At 43.9% G+C, this 20,572-nt stretch overlaps 1 protein-coding gene across 2 annotated transcripts in view; it reads left to right on the forward strand.

Annotated features, from left to right (window-relative positions):
* Positions 1-17,036, forward strand: part of LOC104988029 (rho GTPase-activating protein 10-like) — a 74,557-nt gene extending 57,521 nt beyond the window's left edge. For both annotated transcript variants that reach the window (XM_010839164.1, XM_010839163.1), the window contains 3 exons: positions 4,558-4,659; positions 13,438-13,548; positions 16,064-17,036. In XM_010839164.1, coding sequence (XP_010837466.1) covers positions 4,558-4,659; positions 13,438-13,548; positions 16,064-16,195 — 345 coding nt within the window. In that variant the 3' untranslated portion in view covers positions 16,196-17,036. The remainder of the gene's footprint in view (positions 1-4,557; positions 4,660-13,437; positions 13,549-16,063) is intronic.
* The last annotated feature ends 3,536 nt before the right edge of the window (positions 17,037-20,572 follow it).

A 20,572-nucleotide genomic window follows, 5' to 3' on the forward strand; every position in this document is an offset into this window, starting at 1 on the left:
AAAAGCTATGACCAACCTAGACAGCATATTAAAAAGCAGAGATGTTACTTTGCTGACAAAGGCCTGTCTAGTCAAAGCTATGGTTTTTCCAGTAGCCATGTGTGAATGTGAGAGCTGGACCATAAAGAAAGCTGAACACCACAGAATTGATGCTTTTGAAATGTGTTGTAGAAGACTCTTGAGAGTCCCTTGTGCTGCAGGGAGATAAACCAGTCAATCCTAAAGGAAATCAGTCCTGAATAATCATTGGAAGGACTGATGCTGATACTCCAATACTTTGGCCACCTGATGTGAAGAACTGGCTCATTGGAAAAGACCCTGATTTTGGGAAAGATTAAAGGCAGGAGGAGAAGGGGTGACAGTAGATGAGCTGGTTGGATGGCATTACCGACTTGTTGGATATGGGTTTGAACAATCTCTAGGAGTTGGTGAACTGGGAAGCTTGACGTGCTGCAGTCCATGGGGTTGCGAAGAGTTGGACAGGACTGAGCGACTTAACTGACTCTTGTTAAACCTAAAACATAAGTTTTTTTTTCTTTTTTTTTTTAAATTTTATTTAATTTTTAAACTTTACATAATTGTATTAGTTTTGCCAAATATCAAAATGAATCCACCACAGGTATACATGTGTTCCCCATCCTGAACCCTCCTCCCTCCTCCCTCCCCATACCATCCCTCTGGGTCGTCCCAGCGCACCAGCCCCAAGCATCCAGTATCGTGCATCGAACCTGGACTGGCATCTCGTTTCTTACATGATATTTTACATGTTTCAATGCCATTCTCTCAAATCTTCCCACCCTCTCCCTCTCCCACAGAGTCCATAAGACTGTTCTATACAACACTGTCTCTCTTGCTCTCTCATACACAGGGTTATTGCTACCATCTTTCTAAATTCCATATATATGCGTTAGTATACTGTATTGGTGTTTTTCCTTCTGGCTTACTTCACTCTGTATAATAGGCTCCAGTTTCATCCACCTCATTAGAACTGATTCAAATGTATTCTTTTTAATGGCTGAGTAATACTCCATTGTGTATATGTACCACAGCTTTCTTATCCATTCATCTGCTGATGGGCATCTAGGTTGCTTCCATGTCCTGGCTATTATAAACAGTGCTGCGATGAACATTGGGGTACACGTGTCTCTTTCCCTTCTGGTTTCCTCAGTGTGTATGCCCAGCAGTGGGATTGCTGGATCATAAGGCAGTTCTATTTCCAGTTTTTTAAGGAATCTCCACACTGTTCTCCATAGTGGCTGTACTAGTTTGCATTCCCACCAACAGTGTAAGAGGGTTCCACCGTTTAAAAATCATTGAGTCTTTCAGCTGTTCTAGAAAAATCAGTGGAGCGGCCTAAATACTGGGCTTATAGTTCCACATGGCAGAAATCTGCTGGGGTCTGTCGTGGCTGCCTGCCTCTCTCTGTAATACAGATGTGGGCTGGCTGGCGAGCCCTCGCCTCCACTTTTCCTTACTGACTTTACTTCCAGCTTGACCCAGACTCACTGGAGTAATGCTGTTTCAAAAACAGTTTTCATTGTAATAATTTGATCCTTGATAGAGCCTTTTGTGTCATATTACTCTATTTTAGTTTTTTATTGGAGTATGCTTGCTTTATAGTGTTTTGTTTGTTTCTGCTGTACAGCATTGTGAATCAGCTATATGTATACGCATATCCCCTTTCTGGTGCCCCTCCCTCCCCTCTCTAGGTCATCACAGAGCCCAGGCTGGGCCCCCTGAGTTATGCGGCAGCTCCCGCAAGCTGTCTGTTTTGTATATGGCAGTGTATAAATTTCAGTGCTACTTTCTTGATTTGTCCCACCCTCTCCTTCCTAATCTGTCTCCACAAGTCTTTTCTCTATGTCTGCACCTCTGTTCCTGACCTGCAAACGGGTTCATCAATATTTATTTTTCTAGATTCCACATATATGTGTTAATATCCAATATTTGTTTTTCTGACTGACTTCCGTCTGTATCACTTCAACTGATTCAATTTTGTTCCCTTTTATGGCTCATTTATTTTATATTTCTGTGTGTGTGTGTATGTGTATATATACATGTACATATATATATCTGTATACATCCATATGTGTGTGCATCCTATATTGCAGTGTTGAAGAAAAGACTCTGTTCTTTATTGAATGCTACTTGAACACAGCCCCTTTTAAACTTCAGAATTAAGTGCCCAAAGTCATATGAGTACAGAGAAACAGAATATTCTATAGAGACACTGAGAAAAAAAATGCAAGGAGAGACGATTATCTGAGTCTTCAGATTCAAAACAGAACACAGCAGCATTTGTATAGTATCATACCAAAGATGAACAAGTGTATTTTCACTCAAATTGGTGGGCGTGATGTTGTTTCTTGGCTAGATTCTTTCTTCACAGAGGCTCGATAGCACCATTTTCTTTCATTCCAGACTTAACCCACGTCCTCATTTACATACCCCACTATTTCCGCATGGGCTGGGCGTTTTGACTGCCGGCTGTAGCATCGTTGCTTCCTTTGTCCCCTTCTGTGATTCAGATGAAATCAAAGGAGTAAACACGTTTTCAGTATTCTCTGAATACTCATCTGCAAAGATAGTAAGCATTTTTAACCACATGATGTTGTGTTGCCGTGTACTTGTGGTAAATGCAGCTGTGTTACCTCCATTCCCGTCTGGTTTTAAACCTGAGAAACTGATGCTCAGAGAAGGCTGTGACCCCGGGGGCAGAGCCACAGGGTCATAGCGGCCACTGGAACCTGCGTCTTCTGACACCTAATCCAGTGCACACTCTATCGTATGAACTTGTAAAAATAGTGGAGACTTTAAAGTAGTGGCCATATGTTCCATTTAGTTTATTTTCTGTTAGTCATTAACATCGTACAGGAAGTGCGTCATAGTAAAAAGCAGAAAAGAGAGAGTAACCATGTAATATTAATGCGTTAGGCATAAAAAAAAGCTGTAAATTCAACCTAGGGCATAAAGGGAAAAAATGCCTCCATTTCAGTGAAGGTTTGACCATCCTCACGTATAGGTGAGCGGTAGGATTACAGAATTTTAGGATTGGTTCTAAGAATGAACTAGGACAGAACTGAATTCCTGATTTCTTTTTTTTTTTTTTTTTAATATTTTAGGTTTTATGACAGTGTGTTTTTTTTGGCCACACCACACAAGGGCATGTGGGGGCTGTGTGGGGTGTTAGTTCCCAGACCGGGGATGGAAGCCTCACAAGTGTGGAGTCCTACCTAACCACTGGGCCACCAAGGAAGTGCCCTGATCTTTTAAACAGAACAACTGAGGTTTTATACTGTTAAGTGTTCTGTTTTGTTTTTGCCCTTGAAGATGTGCGGCTAGTTGGTAATTAAACTTGAGGTAGAAATGGGAAGAAGCATCAGTTCTGAGTCTTGTGCCTTCGTCAGCATGGGGGTTAATTCAGCCTTTGGGTGAGCGGGCAGAGCTTCATTCCCAGTGTCTCACACGGTCTGTAGTCCCATGGAGTGAAAAAAATGATGATAAATGCAGAGAAGTACAATTTTTGTGCTTTATTTACCCCTTTTGCTTAATAGGAAGATCATGCCAGAAAAAGCCGGGACAGTTCATTATTTTTGACTTCATAAAATAGAAGCTGGAAAATAGGGAAGGGAACGTTCCTTTCTAGGAGGCCTTGGAGAGTTGGGGAGAGTCTGACGTTAATAGAAACATTTTGACAGCAGGAGAACATCACGTGAGCTCATTGGTGCTCAGAAATGTTTATGAAAAATCTACTTATGTTGGCAGGCAGTTTTAGGGGAGGTTGTCTCCGCCGTATTAAAAAAAAATTGGTTCCTTGTTTTCTCTAAAAGCTACTCTAGCAAAAGGAAAACAAATAGTATTTCTTGGCAGTGCCTGAGAAATGTTTGTAATGTTAACCAAAGAATCTCAGTAGAAGTATGTCAGTATTATTTTAGGCCCTGTGGACCTATTGATAAATACTCTAGACAGTGTTATAGAAATCACTGCTGAAATTTGGGTAAGTAGTTGACATTTCTGATCAGAGGATTTTATTGTTATATTTATACTAGACAGTTAGGGAAGATTTTTTTTTCCGATATGTGTTTTTTTCCCCCCTCCTCCTAATGGCGATTGTAAATAATTTTTAAATGTAGATCAAAACTTACTCAGTTTTATGTGAATTCCATTTATATGCCAAAATCTGTAGCAAATTTGCTTTTTTAAGCTTTATGGTCTTACTATGTTTTCATCCTAAATGTTTTTTTTTTTTTTAAATGGACAAGTGAATGGCATTAATTCCAAACACTGATAGGTATGAGGGATTGAAAATAACAGGCTAGGAAAAAAGTTCATTAAAGGAAAAAGCAAAAAGGTAAGTGACTCTTCAGTCCAAATGCTGTCTTGATGATTAATAAACAATGGCCTGGCTGCAGAATGATTTTCCAGATAACTTTTTCACACTTCATGGTACTTTCTTTTTGGATATTTTTCATATTTTGATCTTCCTAGTAGATTGACTGTATACACCTTTCCCCCCCTCTGTTTAATCATACTTGTCTATGTTTTTCTTATTTGTAGGAAGAAAAAAAGAAGTTTGACAAAGAGACTGAAAGGAACTATAGCCTAATTGATAAACATTTGAATTTATCAGCAAAAAAGAAAGACTCACATTTACAAGAGGTATTGTTTTTATTTTTCTTTTAACTTGTTTGTAAAATTTAATAATCAGTGCATGTCTTATTTTTAATGAGCTTTTCTTTTGAAAATGTTTCATCTAGGTTTATTAGAGATGGAAAAAATGACTAGGTATCACCATGAATTTTAAAAAAAGCTCTTTTGGAATAAGACAAAATAAGATCTCATAGAGCGATTAATGCAGTGTGGGCTCAGAGTATTAGAAGTTTTGGTTCTGAGCATATTTTCCCAGGAACAACCATTTTCTCATATCTCAGGATAACTGAGAAAAGATATATTATTTTCAGGAATAGGTTATTAATTAACTTTCAAGATGTGTTGAAAAAGTGAATTGAATAAGCTCCTATACCATTTGGCTTTTATGTGAAGGCAGAATTAATCTTACCTAACGCTGAAGATTCAGGAGTTTTTCAGCTTCTTTGGAAAGAGAGCATCTGTTTTACTTGTGTTAATAGACTTGTTTCTTTTGGAGGGAGCCATATGTAAGGAGAAAGGAATTTATATCTTCTGTCTCGTTTTCGCTTTCTGTTTTTTTCTAAATTCCCTGCCACTTGTTTTTCCTCACTCACACCCTTGAATGGAAATTCAGTTGTTTACAATTTGGGACATATGCTTTCCTTAAACATAATGCTGTTTTCATCCCACAGAAGTGTGACTTCTTCCCCGTGCATTTGTTTATTTTTAAACACATAAGGGATCCAGGCGAAAGGTGCCACTATAATAGACACTTGGTGAAGTATCATCAAAATGACAATGTTGTAGAGTAAACCTGGGTTGTGTTGAAATGTTACAGATTTAGTTGCAAACGCTGTGTGTATGTGTGTGGCTATGTTGACATGAACCACATGTTGCATCTTCTTTTGTCTCTGTAATGTGATTGGCCGATGTTTACATGGTGTTTGGTGGTCTGTAGAAGAGAAAGGCCCTTTTGTACCGTCTAATCCTGACTACAGTACTGTTTGCAGGCGGTCCTGCATTCTCTCGTTTTCCATATTGTGCAGAAAGCCATGCAGTTGCTACACGTGCTCCCTCACCTCCTGCCCTCTGGCAGTTTTGAAGGGACAGCTGTTGCTCGTAGAGGCTCTCTTTATGCCAGCAGTTTTCCACTTCCTGTTCTACTTGATCTCTGTTTCCAGGTATCCTGATGGGATTTCCATGCCCCAAGTCAATTTCCATCTCCACCTCACTCTCTAATTAGATATCATTCTACCTGTTGCTAGGGCAAAATCTGTAACGTCATCCTTGGCTTTTTCTCTCTTAGCCCGTCTACTCAGCCTAGGTCTTCTTCAACTTCAGGTTATTCTCCGAATGTGGCCAGTTCTCCTAGCCTGCAAACCTGTCACTCTGGCGCAGGTGGTGGGCATTTCTCACATAGGTGACTATAGAAGCCTCCCGGCTTTTTACTCAGGGATCTCTACAGTTTATTTTCGTTTTCAAGTTATTTTGCATTCATTTATGTGTATATGCATGCAGCTTTCTCTGTGGCTCAGACTGTAAAGAATCTGCCTGCAGTGCAGGAGACCCTGGTTGGATCCCTGGGTCTTAAAGATCCCCTGCAGAAGGGAATGGCTCCCCAGTCCAGTATTCTTGCCTGGGAAATCCCGTGGACAGAGGAGCCTGGATGGACTACAGTCCTGGGACTGACTCAAGGAGTCAGACATGACTGACTAACACTTTCACTCTTTCTTTATGCATATGCGCATGCATGTTACTCTGTGTAATGACGACACAGGGATCGAACCCCTGTCCCCTGCATTGGGAACATGGACTCTCAACCCCTAGACTGCCAGGGAAGTCCTCTTACGGTTTATTTTCTATATGGCAGCAGAGTCAGCCTTTGTCTTGCTCTTCGTCTCCAAATGCTCCTAGAAGCTCTGTCAGAGGCCCCCAGTCCACTCCGCCTTCTCTCACCCCACATGGCAGCCTCATTCTGGCTTGGCTCCATGGCTTAGGGCCTCAGTGCTCGTCCTTCTGCCAGATCCGCATGACTCACTTTGCAAATAGTCTTCCAGATAGTCTCCTCTCAGACTTCCCCTGAGTGGAGATGTTGTATCTTATTTAGGGTGCCTTCCTTACTCTGCCTTTTTTGTTGTTTTTTCTTTTTCTTGCTCTTACAACCATTTGACTCATTACGTATTCAGGTGTGGGCTTTCCTGGTGGTTCAGTGGTAAAGAATCCACCTGTAAATGCAAGAGGCATGAGAGACTCAGGTTCGATCCCTGAGTCAGGAAGATCCCCTGGAGTAGGAAGTGGCAACCAGCTCCCATATTCTTGCCTAGAAAATTCCATGGACAGAGGAGCCGGGGGGGCTACAGTCCCTGGGGTCACAAAGGGCTGGGCCCGACTGAGCACACACGGTACATTCGGGTCTCATGGCTTCTTTCCCTGGGATGTCAGCTCCTTGCAGGCAACAGCCTAGTTCTCTTCAGCACTCTGTCCACAGTGCCTAGAATAAGACCTGTCGGGGAGCAGGCACTCATAAATACTTATTGAATGAACTAGTGTGAAGATTATGAGCTAGACCTTCAACAATTTCATCATTCCCAAAGATAATTAAACATTACATTGGAAATTTGAAGAGACCCTCAAGATGAATCATTTTAGTTTTCACTTAAATTATATATTCTTGGGTCTTCTCTGGTGTTCCATGGTTAAAAGACTATGCCGTCCATGCAGGGGGCATGGGTTCGATCTCTGGTTGGGCATCTAAGATCCCACATACTGAGTGGCATGACCAAAAGGATTAAAAAAAATTACATTTTCTTTGCTGTTTTGATTTGTGTGCTCCTTTCAAATGTACAGAACCCCACTTGACCGAGCTTTCTGTTGCAAGAGTGAATGCCTTACGGATGGGGATGCTCCTTAAAGGAAAGAAGGTTAGATGTGGCTTTGGCCACTTCTGGCAGTGGCTAATGCGTTGCTGATCTTCAGTAAATTGAGTTGAGGTGCTTGAGAGATTAATAAAGGTTGCTGAGAGTGGTACTGAACAAAGGCGTGTGTCCTTGTTATCAGCTGTTCTTTCCTCTGGTTTCCAGTGAAAATCACAGGAGAGAATTGTGGCCGACAGCAGGCTGGCAGTTTTGGTTTATTCGGACCTTTGCCTCTCGCTCTGTATTGAACGGATGCTAGCTTCTGCTCCATCACATCCCCAAATTCTCAGTATTACTGTCTGTACTAGAACAGTAATTGGATATTTGAGAAAATTCTTCGACTGCTGATATTTGAACTGTATTTTTGTTTTCTTATGGCAGCTAAAAATTAGCACTTGCCCTCTGCCTCTTTAGATTAAATTCACTAGGCAACCTCTGAGGCCCCACTCCCAGGCTGTATTCCACATTGTGCCCCCATTAAAACTTGACTCACAACTCTCACATCGTGCATTTTTTTTCCAGTTGAGTACTCAGATAATTATATTTCCGTAAGTATGACCAGAGAAATAGATCCCCTGAAGATCTTTGTGTGAGGGATCTATTCCTGTTATGTGTATTTACAGCAGGCATGGTCAGAAGTGAAATTGATAATCTATTTGAAGTTATATGTTTAAAAAAATGACTTTTGCTTGGTATAGTAAAAAGTATAGTCCAGATGTGTGTTTTTCAATTGCCACCAAGCAATGATCTCAGTTTTGGCACTACCTGGAAATAGCGTCAGATCCTGCAGGTTAAAGGCTCAATCCTACAAGACCGCCCTACTGATGACTGGCAGATGCCAGCTATTATATATAGAATGGGTAAACAACAAGGCCCTATTCAGTATCCAGTAATAAACCATAATGGAAAAGAATTTATATGTGTAACCAAATCACTTTGTTGTACAGCAGAAGCTAACACATTGTAAATCAACTGTACTTCAGTTAAAAAAAAAAAGACCGCTTCTAACACCAAATCCTGGTGTGCTTCTGATTAACTGACTACAAAGAAAAGGTTCCTGTGGCCCCCTCTTCCTTGGGTTTGATTGATTTGCTAGGGCAACTCACAGAACTAGGCGACATTTACTTAAGTTTACCAGCTTATTACAAAAGGTAATCTAGGGGATTCAGATGAGCAGCCAAGAGGAAGAGGTGCACAGGACTGGGTCCAGAAGAGTCCCAGGTGCAGAAACTTCTGACCGTGTGGAGCTGGGGTGTGTCACTGTTCAGGCAAGTGGATGGATTTACTCATGACCTGAAATGAAGTCTGCCAGATATTTCTCCAGTAAAGACGGGTTTATTCAGGATCAGAAGAGAGTTGCTGTTTGAGGCCTCGCAGCCATGGTGAGCCAAGGGCACGTTCCCACCTGATGCATGAAGGAGATCCCCTTGATTGTGAGGGACCGGGAGTTGAGAGGCAATAGTAAACAGAGGCCATGGCTTTTCTTGGGCTGAGTCCTGGCCAGGTGAGAAGAGTCATCTTCCTTCTTTCTCTTGGGCTCTGTTGTTGTCGGAGGCCATGAGTGCTCCCACTCTGGTGACCCAGCTCTGTTTAATTGAGTTTTCTGTTTACTGATTTTTTACATTGCTAACCTGGAAGCTTATGAACCCGTGTTCAGGAGTTGCTACAGAACTTAATCTGTAGTGCTTACCCCTTCCTGGGGGCCAGTGGGTGGGGCCAAGGTTCTAACCTTCTGATCAGTGCAGCCTTGGGGCCCCCCAAAGTCACCTTATTAGCACAAACAGGAGTGTTCTCACTCAGGGCTCCTTACAAATGACAGCAGGCACTTCCCTCAGTCCGGAAATTCCAAGGGTTTTAGGAGATTTGTGCCAGGAACCTGGGACAAAGACCAAATACATTTCTTCTTATACCACTTATATAGTGATTGCCTTTCAGACGGAGTCAAGCTAAAGGACTGTGCTGCTGGGTGTAATTTGAATGTCTGTGGTGGTGGCGTAAATGATGGGTTATCTACAGTCCCAGGGATTCTGGTGATAAGATCTCTCCGTGCCTGGCACAGCAGTTCTGAACACTCAGAACATTAGGAGGCTGTGAATAGAAGCTGAGCAGCGATACAGGAGCACAACCAGGAGAGAGAATCCACTCAAAAAAAAAAAGAAAACGACCTTGGTAAATGTGATCCTGGTGAAATTTTCTTGAAAGGCATCTCCCATTAACAATAGCATGAAAGATTCACCCTTAAATTCCCCCATAGCTCCATTTTAGTAAATACTCAACACACTTGCATTGTTTTTCCTGGGAAAAACAGCATTGTGCCTGTTAACTGCTGGTGGCTGAGCTCAATCTCTGGTCATTAGAGGCATAAAAAAATCATGATTTCTATGAGTATTAGGTAGAAAATTTGGCTGAATAAGAAACATTTTGACTTAGTCATGTTGGCTAAACAAGTAGTCACAATCTGAAAGTAGAGTTCTTTTTTCGGTGGAAATTATGAGGATTTCCAGGAGGAGAGAGCATCTCAAAGTGATCCCAAGAGACTGCTCCGAGGAGGCGGGGAAGGGAGTCAGTATATATAGACATTTGTAGCAAGGTAGGGGTGGCGGGAGGCAGTCTGTTAATTAAGGAAAGCCAGATATCTCAAGGAATTTAGCATTCTTATATGTATGTTGTTGTTCAGCTGCTAAGTTGTGTCTGATTCTTTGCAACCCCATGGAATGTAGCAAGCCAGGTTTCCCTGTCCTTCACCACCTCCCAGAGCTTGTTCAAACTCGTGTGCATTGAGTTGATGATGCTATCCAGCCGGCTCGTCCTCTGTTGTCCCCTTCTTCTCCTGTCTTCAATATTTCCCAGCATCAGGGTCTTTTCAAATGAGTCAGCTCTTCCCATCAGGTGGCTGAAGTATTGGAGTTTCAGCTTCAGCAGCAGTCCTCCCAATGAATATTCAGGGTTGATTTCCTTTAGGATGGACTGGTTTGATCTCCTTGCAGTCCAAGGGACTCTCAAGAGCCTTCTCCAGCAGCACAGATCGCATGGATCACAGCCGTGTCTTCTGTGGGTGGGAAGACGCAAGTGTAGGCACCCATTTAATTCATTCCTTTCACGCGCCTCTCAGCTGTCTGGGGCCGAATCCTGCTTCTTGATTGTTCATACCCTTAGTGTTTACCGTATGTGTGTGTGTTAGTCACTCAGTCGTGTCCAACTCTTTGCGACCCCACGAACTGTAGCCCACCAGGCTCCTCTATCCATGGAATTCTCCAGGCAAGAATACTGGAGTGGGATGCCATTCCCTTCTCCAGGGAATGTTTACCATAACAGGTGGAAAATGTGACGGATGGCTGCCTCCTATGCTTTCTTGGCATCCCCCCGAGCCCCTCAGCATACTTAGCCAGTGGCTGGTGCATAGCCGGTATTGTTTTCCTGGGCTCAGAAATTTACATTTGAAAGGCTGATGTTTACACATACAGAAGAAAATATTTCATTTCAAAGTAAGACGCATTTATTATATTTAAACAGTAATTAAAAAATGATACGCCAAAAATTATTACCTGTTACCTTTTTTTCCCCCCAAAACTTAAAATTTTGTTGTGGTAAAATATAGCAGGTGAAGTGAAAGTTGTTCGGTTGTGTCTGACTCTTTGCGACCCCATGGACTACACAGTCCATGGAATACTCCAGGCCAGAGGGTGGCCTTTCCCTTGTCCAGGGGATCTTCCCAACCCAGGGATCGAACCTGGGTCTTCTGCATTGCAGGCGGATTCTTTTCCAGCTGAGCCACAAGGGAAGCCCAAAATATAGCAAGATATGATTTTAACTATGTTCAAGGATATCGTCTGTGCAGTGTCATTAGATACAGTCACCCCCACATTCCAACTCCTAGAGGCCTAGGTACGGAAACTCTGTGCTTCCCACTAAACTGTGACTCCCCAGCCCTCTTCCCTCCAGCTCCTAACCATCATTCTACTTCTGTCTTTATCAGTTTCACTCTCCCAAGTACCTCATGGAAGAGCAATCATGTGGCACCTGTCCTTTTGTGATTGGCTCATTTCATTTAGCATTGTTGACTAAAATAAATGTAAAACGTTGTGAGTTGAGAGTTGTGAGGAAGTTTTATTTGGGGCAAAGTGAAGAAATTTTATTTGGGGCAAAATGAGAACTATAGCCTGGGAGACAGCATTTCAGATAGCTCTAAGAAACTGCTCCACAGTGGTGGAGGGAAGGTCAGTACATATGTGATTTTGTTGAAGGGGGTGTGCGTGCACTGAAGCATGCGTTTTTTTGTGTGGAAGGTTTCTGGTAGTTTTGTGAGGGTGACTGCTAGTCGCGAGGAGCAGACATCTCCGTGAAGGATTTTAGTGCTTTTCTAGATAGGAAGAGATACAAGAATTGGGCTCATAAAATCAGCTCCTGAAAATACGTAGCTATCTGAAGACCTGTCCTGGCAGTTTTTCCCAGAGCACAGAGTGCTTCATTTCTGCTCTCCACCCTGAACTCCTTTTCAGGGGGCTTTTGATGGTCAGTAGCTATGCAGCTCATGATTTAGTGCTTGTAGAGGTACAAGGCAAGTGCCGTCATGTAGTTGACATGTTAATGTCCTGAGGCTTCTTCCATGTTAAGCCAGGTGCCGGAATTTCCTTCCAGTCTGAGGCTGAATAATATCCCATTATCTGTGTAGACCAGATTTTGATTATCCCTTCATCTCTCAGTGGGCACGTTGGTTATTTCTCCCGTTTCGCTGCTGTCAGTGTGGGTGAGCAAGTATCTGTTTGAGTCCCTGCTTGCAGTTCCTGTGAGTGTATACCCCGAAATGGAACTGTTAAGGTCGTATGGTCATTCTGTCTTTAATTTTTTTGTAGTCATGGCAGCTGAGTCATTTTGCATTCACGTCGGCAGTGTACAAAGCCGTTTCTCTACGTCTTCACCAGTACTTCTCGTTTTCTGTTTTGTTCTGGGGATAGGTCTGTTTTTTGTTTGTTTTGTTTTCGATAAGCGTGCAGTGAGTGTGTACACCACAGTGTAACCTGTGGTTTTAATTTGTATTTCCCTGATGGTGAGTGATGCTGAGCATCTTTCCATGTGTTTAGATATGGCCTCTTTGGAGAAATGTCCTGGTGAAACCTACATGATGCCGAATAGGAAATGTTCTGAGGGCCAGAGTTTTCTCCACCGTTCCTCTGTGGAGCCATCGCTTCTCCCAGTGCCTTTCTAGTTAGACAAGAGAACGGGTAACCTCTTTTTGGAATAGTCTCCCGGCCATCTGGTGCCTGCTCGCTTCCAAGGGATGGGCGTGTTGAGGGCGTAGGAGCGTGACTACCTGCAGATGGGCGTCAAGCCCAGCCTTGCCTGGGAGCCAAGTTCTTGCACAGGGGCTGTTGCCACTTCTTCACCTGCTGTTTTCACTCAGGAGTGCTGTGGCGACTGGAATTTGTTCAGTCCTCCTTCCCAGGCCGCTTCATGCTTAGGCGATTTGTTAATGGAAACACTGTTTGTGTAGTTCGGAGTCTGTGTGTATGGTTCCAACTTGCGTGTTAGTTGTGGTTGGGGTAGGTTTCTCGTGAAGAGCAAGACTGCGTGATGTTCGGTCCTTAGGAGTCAACCTCATCACAGACATGAGCAGGGGTTGGCAAACTACTTCTGCAGACAGTCAGATACTAATAAGTATTCTACATATTTGAAGACCATGAGGTCCCTCTTGAGACAACTCAGTTCAGCTGTCGTAGCAGGGAAGTCCACATCGAAGATACGTTACGGAGTGTTTATGGCTGTGTCCAGCACAACCTCCTTTAGGAAGACAGCTGGCCATATTTGGCCCACAGATGGGAGCTTTGCAGACCTTGGATAAAGAGTTTCACATCACACCATCTCTAATCTGACTGCCTCCTTTGTTTTAACACAGGCAGATATCCAAGTGGAACAGAACCGGCAACACTTTTATGAACTGTCTCTTGAATATGTGTGTAAGCTTCAGGAAATCCAAGAAAGGAAGAAGTTTGAGTTTGTGGAACCCGTAAGTATAAACAGCAAGCTTCTCTGTGAGTCAAATGTCGTGATAGAGAATAGGAGTCTGTTTCTTTCAAGGTCTTATTTACGGTTGCTACAGGCCGTGATGCATAAGCATGACAAGATGTCGTAAACTGTACACAGCGCGCCCGGGTCGCTGTGGAGTCAAAATCCCACCACTGAGTAGCGGTTCTTGGCCTTACTGTGCAGCAGTGGAATGAGGATTATCCCTTTTGCTGCATGGCCTCAAGGACCCTGCAGTCAGGTGCAACTTCTCCCATCCTAGTTGTGACTCCGCCCTTAGCAAGAATTCCCATGAAGTTACTGGAATATGAGTGAGCGTGGGGGTGTTTATGGGATAATCTTTATTCTACCTAAATTTGTTTCTAAGGCAAGTGCATCCAGCCAAACCTTGGTACTTTCAACAATGACCGGTAACAAGTTATTTCTAATACAATTCACGCTACTTACGCAATAGCTCAGTTGGTAAAGAATCTGCCTGCAATGCAGAAGACCGCACTTCAATTCCTGGGTCGGGAAGAGCCCCGGGAGAAGGGATAGGCTACCCACTCAGTGTTCTTGGGCTTCCCGTGTGGCTCACCTGGTAAAGAATCTGCCTGCAATTCAGGAGACCCCAGTTCAATTCCTGGGTTGGGAAGATCCCCTGGAGCTACCCACAGTATTCTGGCCTGGAGAATTACATGGACTGTATAGTCCACGGGGTCACAAAGCATCAGACATGACTGAGTGACTTTCACTTTCACTTTCACGCAACCTAAATTAAGAACCAGTATGCAGAACATTTGAAACTACTTTGTGAGTTACTCTGACATTCTTCACACTTATTTTAGAAACATGTGATTTTCACTGGTGCTTATGTACGTGTGCTCTGAGAGCTTCACTTATTTTTATGTTAATGTATCTATGAATATATATCTTCTGAATCAGAACAAAGGATATTTCATACTGTGGGTTTTAGCAAAAAAAAACACAAAAAACAAAAAACACAAAAAACAGATACACACTGAGATCCATGATTCTCAAGTCACTTTAATTTTAATATAGTCTATATTGCATGTGATTAAAATAAAAAAGCTTTACTGAGGTATAATTCACATGCCATACAGTTTAACTATTGTATGTACGATGTTGAGAAACAAACTGAAGAACCAAGTAATTGTTAATGAAAAATGAGCATTGGTGGAAGCTATGTTCCAGTGGAGTAATGGAATTACCCTAAGTTAAAGAGAAAACCTCCTTCAAGCTTTCTTCTTATGAGAAATCATAATAATGGCCTACTTTTTTTTTTTTCTGGTTAACATTTACAGTGCTCTGCCATTGTTTAGGTCATTCTAAGCACTTTTCTGTGATCGTGTGTGGATTCCACACAGTACTCTATTAAGGAGATATTTTAATTATGCCACTTAGCAAATGTAGACATCGAAGTAGAAAAATGTCAGCAATTGGCCCCAGTGGGGAATTGACGTCTGCTGGCCACTGGACGTCAGAGTCCCAAATTCCTCAGCACTACATGATGTGACATTCTGAAGACGGTGGATCCCGGGATTTCCTGAGCTCTCACCTCTAATTCTCACTGTAGATTTGCTCACACGTGGAGCAGAGGCAGCTGCCCTCTGGTCAAGAGGGTCGGGGGTTTGTAGGAAGCTCGGGGTTTGATGACTGCCCTGCCTTTGCACTCTCTGCCTCAGTCATGGAGCATCTTTGTCAACAACAGAGAGGGTGCCCTACACTGGGAGCCCTTTGAAAGAGCTTTTGACTCTGATCTGTATTTCACTTTCCTTATAGGTTCTATTGGCCTGTAGGGAAGAGGTTTCATTTTAAATGAGTATAGGGATTCTCTTGATTAAAAAGGACAAATGAGGGCTTTCCTGATGGCTCAGTGCTCAAGAATCCACCTGCCAATGCAGGAGACATGGGTTCGATCCCTGGAATGGGAAGATGCTACATGCCGTGGAGCAGTGAAGCCCGGGGGCCACAACCGTTGAGCCTGTGCCCCAGAGCCCGGGGTCCGCAACTACTGAGCCCACGTGCTGCCAGTACTGAAGCCCGTGCACCCTAGAGCCTGTGCCCTGCGGCGAGAGAAGCCTGCACCCCACAACCAGAGAGTGGCCCACGCTCATCGCAACCAGAGAAAAGCCCACACAGCAACAAAGAACCAGTATGGCCAGACATAAATAAAGATTTCTTTTTTTTTTTTTTTTAAAGAAAAAGGACAAAGGGGTGATGTAGAATTCCATTTCTTCTTACAGCATACTATAAAAGCTATCTAATGGCTCTGCTATTGAGGGAGAAATCGCAGATCCTTCTTTCTTTTTTTATAGGGAACAATTAATGAACAAAATGCAGTTAGATTTAGTTGAATTCTAGTGACTTGCTTTGAATTATTTTCCATTGATAGAATCATAATGAGATGTGGGGAGACATGTGGCCGTTTTATTTTTTCCGCTGAGGGTTTGTGTGTGTGTGTGCGCACTAATGTTGTCTTTTCTACTTTGTTTTAGATGCTGTCATTTTTTCAGGGAATGTTTACTTTCTATCATCAGGGCCATGAACTTGCCAAAGACTTCAATCACTACAAAATGGAACTACAGATCAACATTCAGAACGTAAGGAAACGAAAGCTCTCGCTTTAAAAAAAAGACGTTTGAGAGGAGTAGTTGTGATTTCTTTGGTGTATGAAAAGCCTTAGGAGCAGGCTGAGCTGTTGGTGCTGGGAAACCGAGGCTACGCTGCCACCTTCTGGTCAGTTCTTAGTATAACAGCTGCTCGCCCGCTAATGGAGGCTCAGGACACTGCCACCTAGCGGCTGCTTTTTTAAAAGACGAATTCATTTTCCATAATTAATTTTCCTTTCTTATTTTCCAAAAAGTCATGAAGTATGTTGTTATAATAAAATCTCACATAATTTGCCTAATTCCCTCCCTAATTTTCTTGAGATATAATTGACACACAGCACTGTGTAAGCGGTACAGCTTAACAACTTACTAATTGCAAGATTATTTCCACTTTAGTTAACATCAGTCACCTCCTGTAGTTAAATTTTTTCTTTTTTACCTTGTGACGATAACGTTGAATGCCTACTCTCTTAGCAACTTTGAAACATGCCGTATAGTGATGTGACCTAGTCATTCTACATTTTGTAAGATGGTTCTAAGGATAACTTTTTCGTGTAATTCTAAGTTTGATGTGTATGAAAGACAAAACCGTCCTCCAGGTCTGATTTAAGGCATTTCAGTTGTAATCTAAATTTCTTCTGTTCCCTGTATGACTTATTTGACTTTTATTCCCACATAGGCTCTCAGTTCCAGTGGAATTTCTTTCCTGTGTTTTGTGCGTATTCACTAATATATTGGTGTTCATAGTTGCTGTTGGTCCTTTATTTTCCTGGAAGAGCTATACTGTCTGTTAGGTCTTGAAGAGAGATTTTTTAAAGAACCTAATCTGTTAAATGGGTTTCCCAGGTGGCACCAGTGGTAAGGACCCTGCCTGCCAGTGCAGGAGGCTTAAGAGACTTGGATTTGATCTCTGGGTCAGGAACATCCCCTGGAGGAGGGCGTGGCCACTCACTCAGTATTCTTGCCTGGAGAATCACATGGACAGAGGAGTTTGGTGGGCTACAGTTCACAGGGTTGCAAAGAGCTGGACACGATTGAAATGACTTAGCACAGCACAACATAATCTTTTAAACAGTATATAGTATGTGGTTTTGATCAGAAGGTGGTACATATTTTTCATTTCAAAACTTTAGTTGATTTGGGAAGTTGGAAGTCTCTTCCTTGAAAACCTATTCAAGTTATGTTTAGTATAATGTCAAATGTTCTTGAGAGTATAGTGAGTGAGTTTTGGGACAAACTCCTAGTGCATCCTGAAAGACATACCAGGAGAAAGATGGGAATCTCTGTACTGTTCTTATAATCTTAGAAATTGAGAATGAGGGGTTTTTGTGTAGATCTTGTTTCTAAGTTATTTTGGTATAGTTCCCTACACTTGGGAATACAGATAATGAAATCTCTCATGTTTTGTAATTCATGTGTCAGTTTGTATTTGAAGATCGTACATTCTGCTGAGTCATATGACTAAGAGTCGATTCCTCCCTTCACCCCCACCACTCCACCCCCACCCCAATATCAGTGACATAACATAACACAGTTTAAAAATATGTCCCCGTGTCTGTGTGTGGGTTAGTCCTAACTTCAAAGCTGCCTCTGTCGGTAGAACACTTAGTCTAACGACGCTGGGATGTATCAGAAGACTTCTGCAGACCGCGGAATACAGTGTTGTGAAAAGCGTGTTCCATAGTTAGTTTAGAAGATGAGGTGATTATCTTGATTTTTTTGTTTGTTTTTTCTCCACTACCTGACTGTGTAACTGTGTCTGTAGCTCACCTGTCAAGGGCAGGGCTGGTCTGGATGAGAACCTTCAGGCAGAACTAACCCGTCATTTGTGTAAAATGAGGAGGCAGGCCCCCTTATTCCAGAATGAAGAATTTCAAGGCGGCCATGGTAGAGCGTTAAATCCAGCGCCCAGCCACCTGCGTGCGGGCCTGGGTGACAGCTCAGGCACCTGCCTGAGGAACCGCCGGCCCTCCGGGTCTGGGGCGAGGTGTGGGGACATGTCGGCCTCTCCTGGGGGCTCCGGAGGAGCCGTCCCTGCAGTGCTCGCTTGTGTGGACCCCCGGGGTCAGGGGGCTATAGTTAGCTTGTTGCTGTGTAGGTGCTAAGCAGTGTCTGACTCTTTTGTGACCCCATGGCCTACTTTACACACCCCACAATAGTTGGAGAGAGAGTCAGGATTTCAGTGGGATTGAACATTACTCAGACATGAACCACTGTAAGCAGAGCTTGAAGACAGGCTGCCTGTTGAAATGGTTCACCTGGCTTGTAGCCTTAGTCTATTTAGCACTTAGTGCACATACTTGGTAACCTTAATTTCCCACAAAGAAATGGGCAGAGAATAAGTTACTGGGAAGAAGCCTTTTCCTGTGTCCCCGGAGCGTCAGGATCGTCCTCAGCCAGCTGCCCGAGAGCCCCACCGTCCCTGTGTGTGCTCCTCTGCCTTCTGTTCAGGCTCTTCCCCAGGGCCGCTCTGCCTCCGCCTCACCTTCAGCATGGGGACACCTGACCCCGGGAGCCGCCGTGCTCTGCACTTGTGCTTCTAGCTCATTCTTTTCCCTTCAGCAAGACCAGCGCCCGGGAAACGCATGCCACGCACTCCGCCTCACCTGCGGCACCTCAGTAAGGTGCTGTTCTTAGCCAGCTGTCCCATCCCCTGATGATGCCAGCTTACGGTGTACTGGAGACTACACAGTACAAAAGTCCCAGCTGGGCAAGGGCAGAGGACGGTGGGCAGCACCAGGGAGTGGCACTGGCCGTACACTCCGCCACGTGGAAAATAGGTGGCTGGTGGGAAGCGCTTACATCACATGAAAGCCCAGCCTGGTGCCCTGTGACTGGAGGAGTGGGGTGGGGGCACAGGGCAGGGAGGCTCCAGAGGGAGGGGATTCATACGTGGTTATGACGGATGCTGAAGCTGAAACTCCCGTACTTTGGCCACCCCATGCGAAGAGCTGACTCATTGGAAAAGACCCTGATGCTGGGAGGGATTGGGGGCAGGAGGAGAAGGGGACAACAGAGGATGAGATGGCTGGATGGCATCACTGACTCAATGGACGTGAGTTTGAGTGAACTCCGGGAGTTGGTGATGGACAGGGAGGCCTGGTGTGCTGCGATTCATGGGGTCGCAAAGAGTCGGATTCGACTGAGCGACTGAACTGATGATTGATCCACCTTGTACGACAGAAACCAACGCAGGAATGTAAAGTAGTTATCCTCCAATTAAAAAATAATCCCAGCTGCGTGTTACTCTTTTTGTTTGTTTTTTTAAGAATCTATTTTTAAAATTTATTTTAATTGGCGGCTAATTACTTTACAATATTGTGGTGGTTTTTGCCATACATTCGCATGAATCAGCAATGGGTGCACATGTGTCCCCCATCCTGACCCTCCCTCTCAAGAATCTGCTTTTTGGCTGCTCTGACTTCACTGCTGCATACACTTTCTCTGCTTGCTGATCGTGGCCTTCCCGTTGCAGTGATTCCTCTCGCTGTGGGTCCCGGGCTCTGGAACTCAGGCTCTGGAGTCTTGGTGCACAGGCTTAGTTGTCCCATGGCAGGTGGGATCTTCACGGACCAGGAGTTGAACCCGTGTCCCCTGCACTGGTAGGCAGATTCTTATCCGCCTGTACCACCAGGGAAGTCCCTGTTTGGTTTTAATCGATGTATGAGCTGTGCTCAGTCACTCAGTCGAGTTTGACTCTTTGCGACCCTGTGAACTGCAGCCCGCCAGGCTCCTCTGTCCATGGGATTTTCCAGGCAAGGACACTGGAGTGAGTTGCCCTTTTCCTTCTCTTGATGTATAGCGGATTTAAAATGTAGTGTTAGTTTCCTGTGTACAGCAAAGTGATTCGTACATAGATACAGGTACATTCTTGTTCAGATTCTTTTCCTTTATACATTATTGCACGACATTGAATATAGTTCCTCACGCTGTACAGTAGGTCCCTGTTGTTCGCCGGTTTCATGTGTGCGTGTTAAGTTGTTTCAGTCGTGTCTTACGAAACCCATGGAGTGAAGCCCGCCAGGCTCCTCTGTCCCTGAAATTCCCCGGGGAAGAATACTGGAGTGGGTTGCCACGCCATCCTCAGCGGATCTTCCTGACCCAGGGATCAAACCCACATCTCCTGCAGTGGCAGGCGGGTTCTTTACCGATAGTGCCACCTGGGAAGCCCTTTATGCATCAGATCAGATCAGTTCAGTCGCTCAGTCGTGTCCGACTCTTTGCGACCCCATGAATCGCAGCACGCCAGGCCTCCCTGTCCATCACCAACTCCCGGAGTTCACTCAGACTCATGTCCACCGAGTCAGTGATGCCATCCAGCCATCTCATCCTCTGTCGTCCCCTTCTCCTCCTGCCCCCAATCCCTGTCTCTAGCATCAGAGTCTTTTCCAATAC

The sequence above is a fragment of the Bison bison genome, unplaced genomic scaffold (genome assembly GCF_000754665.1).
Source record: "Bison bison bison isolate TAMUID 2011002044 unplaced genomic scaffold, Bison_UMD1.0 scf7180017864114, whole genome shotgun sequence".
NCBI classification, from domain to species: Eukaryota; Metazoa; Chordata; class Mammalia; order Artiodactyla; family Bovidae; genus Bison; species Bison bison.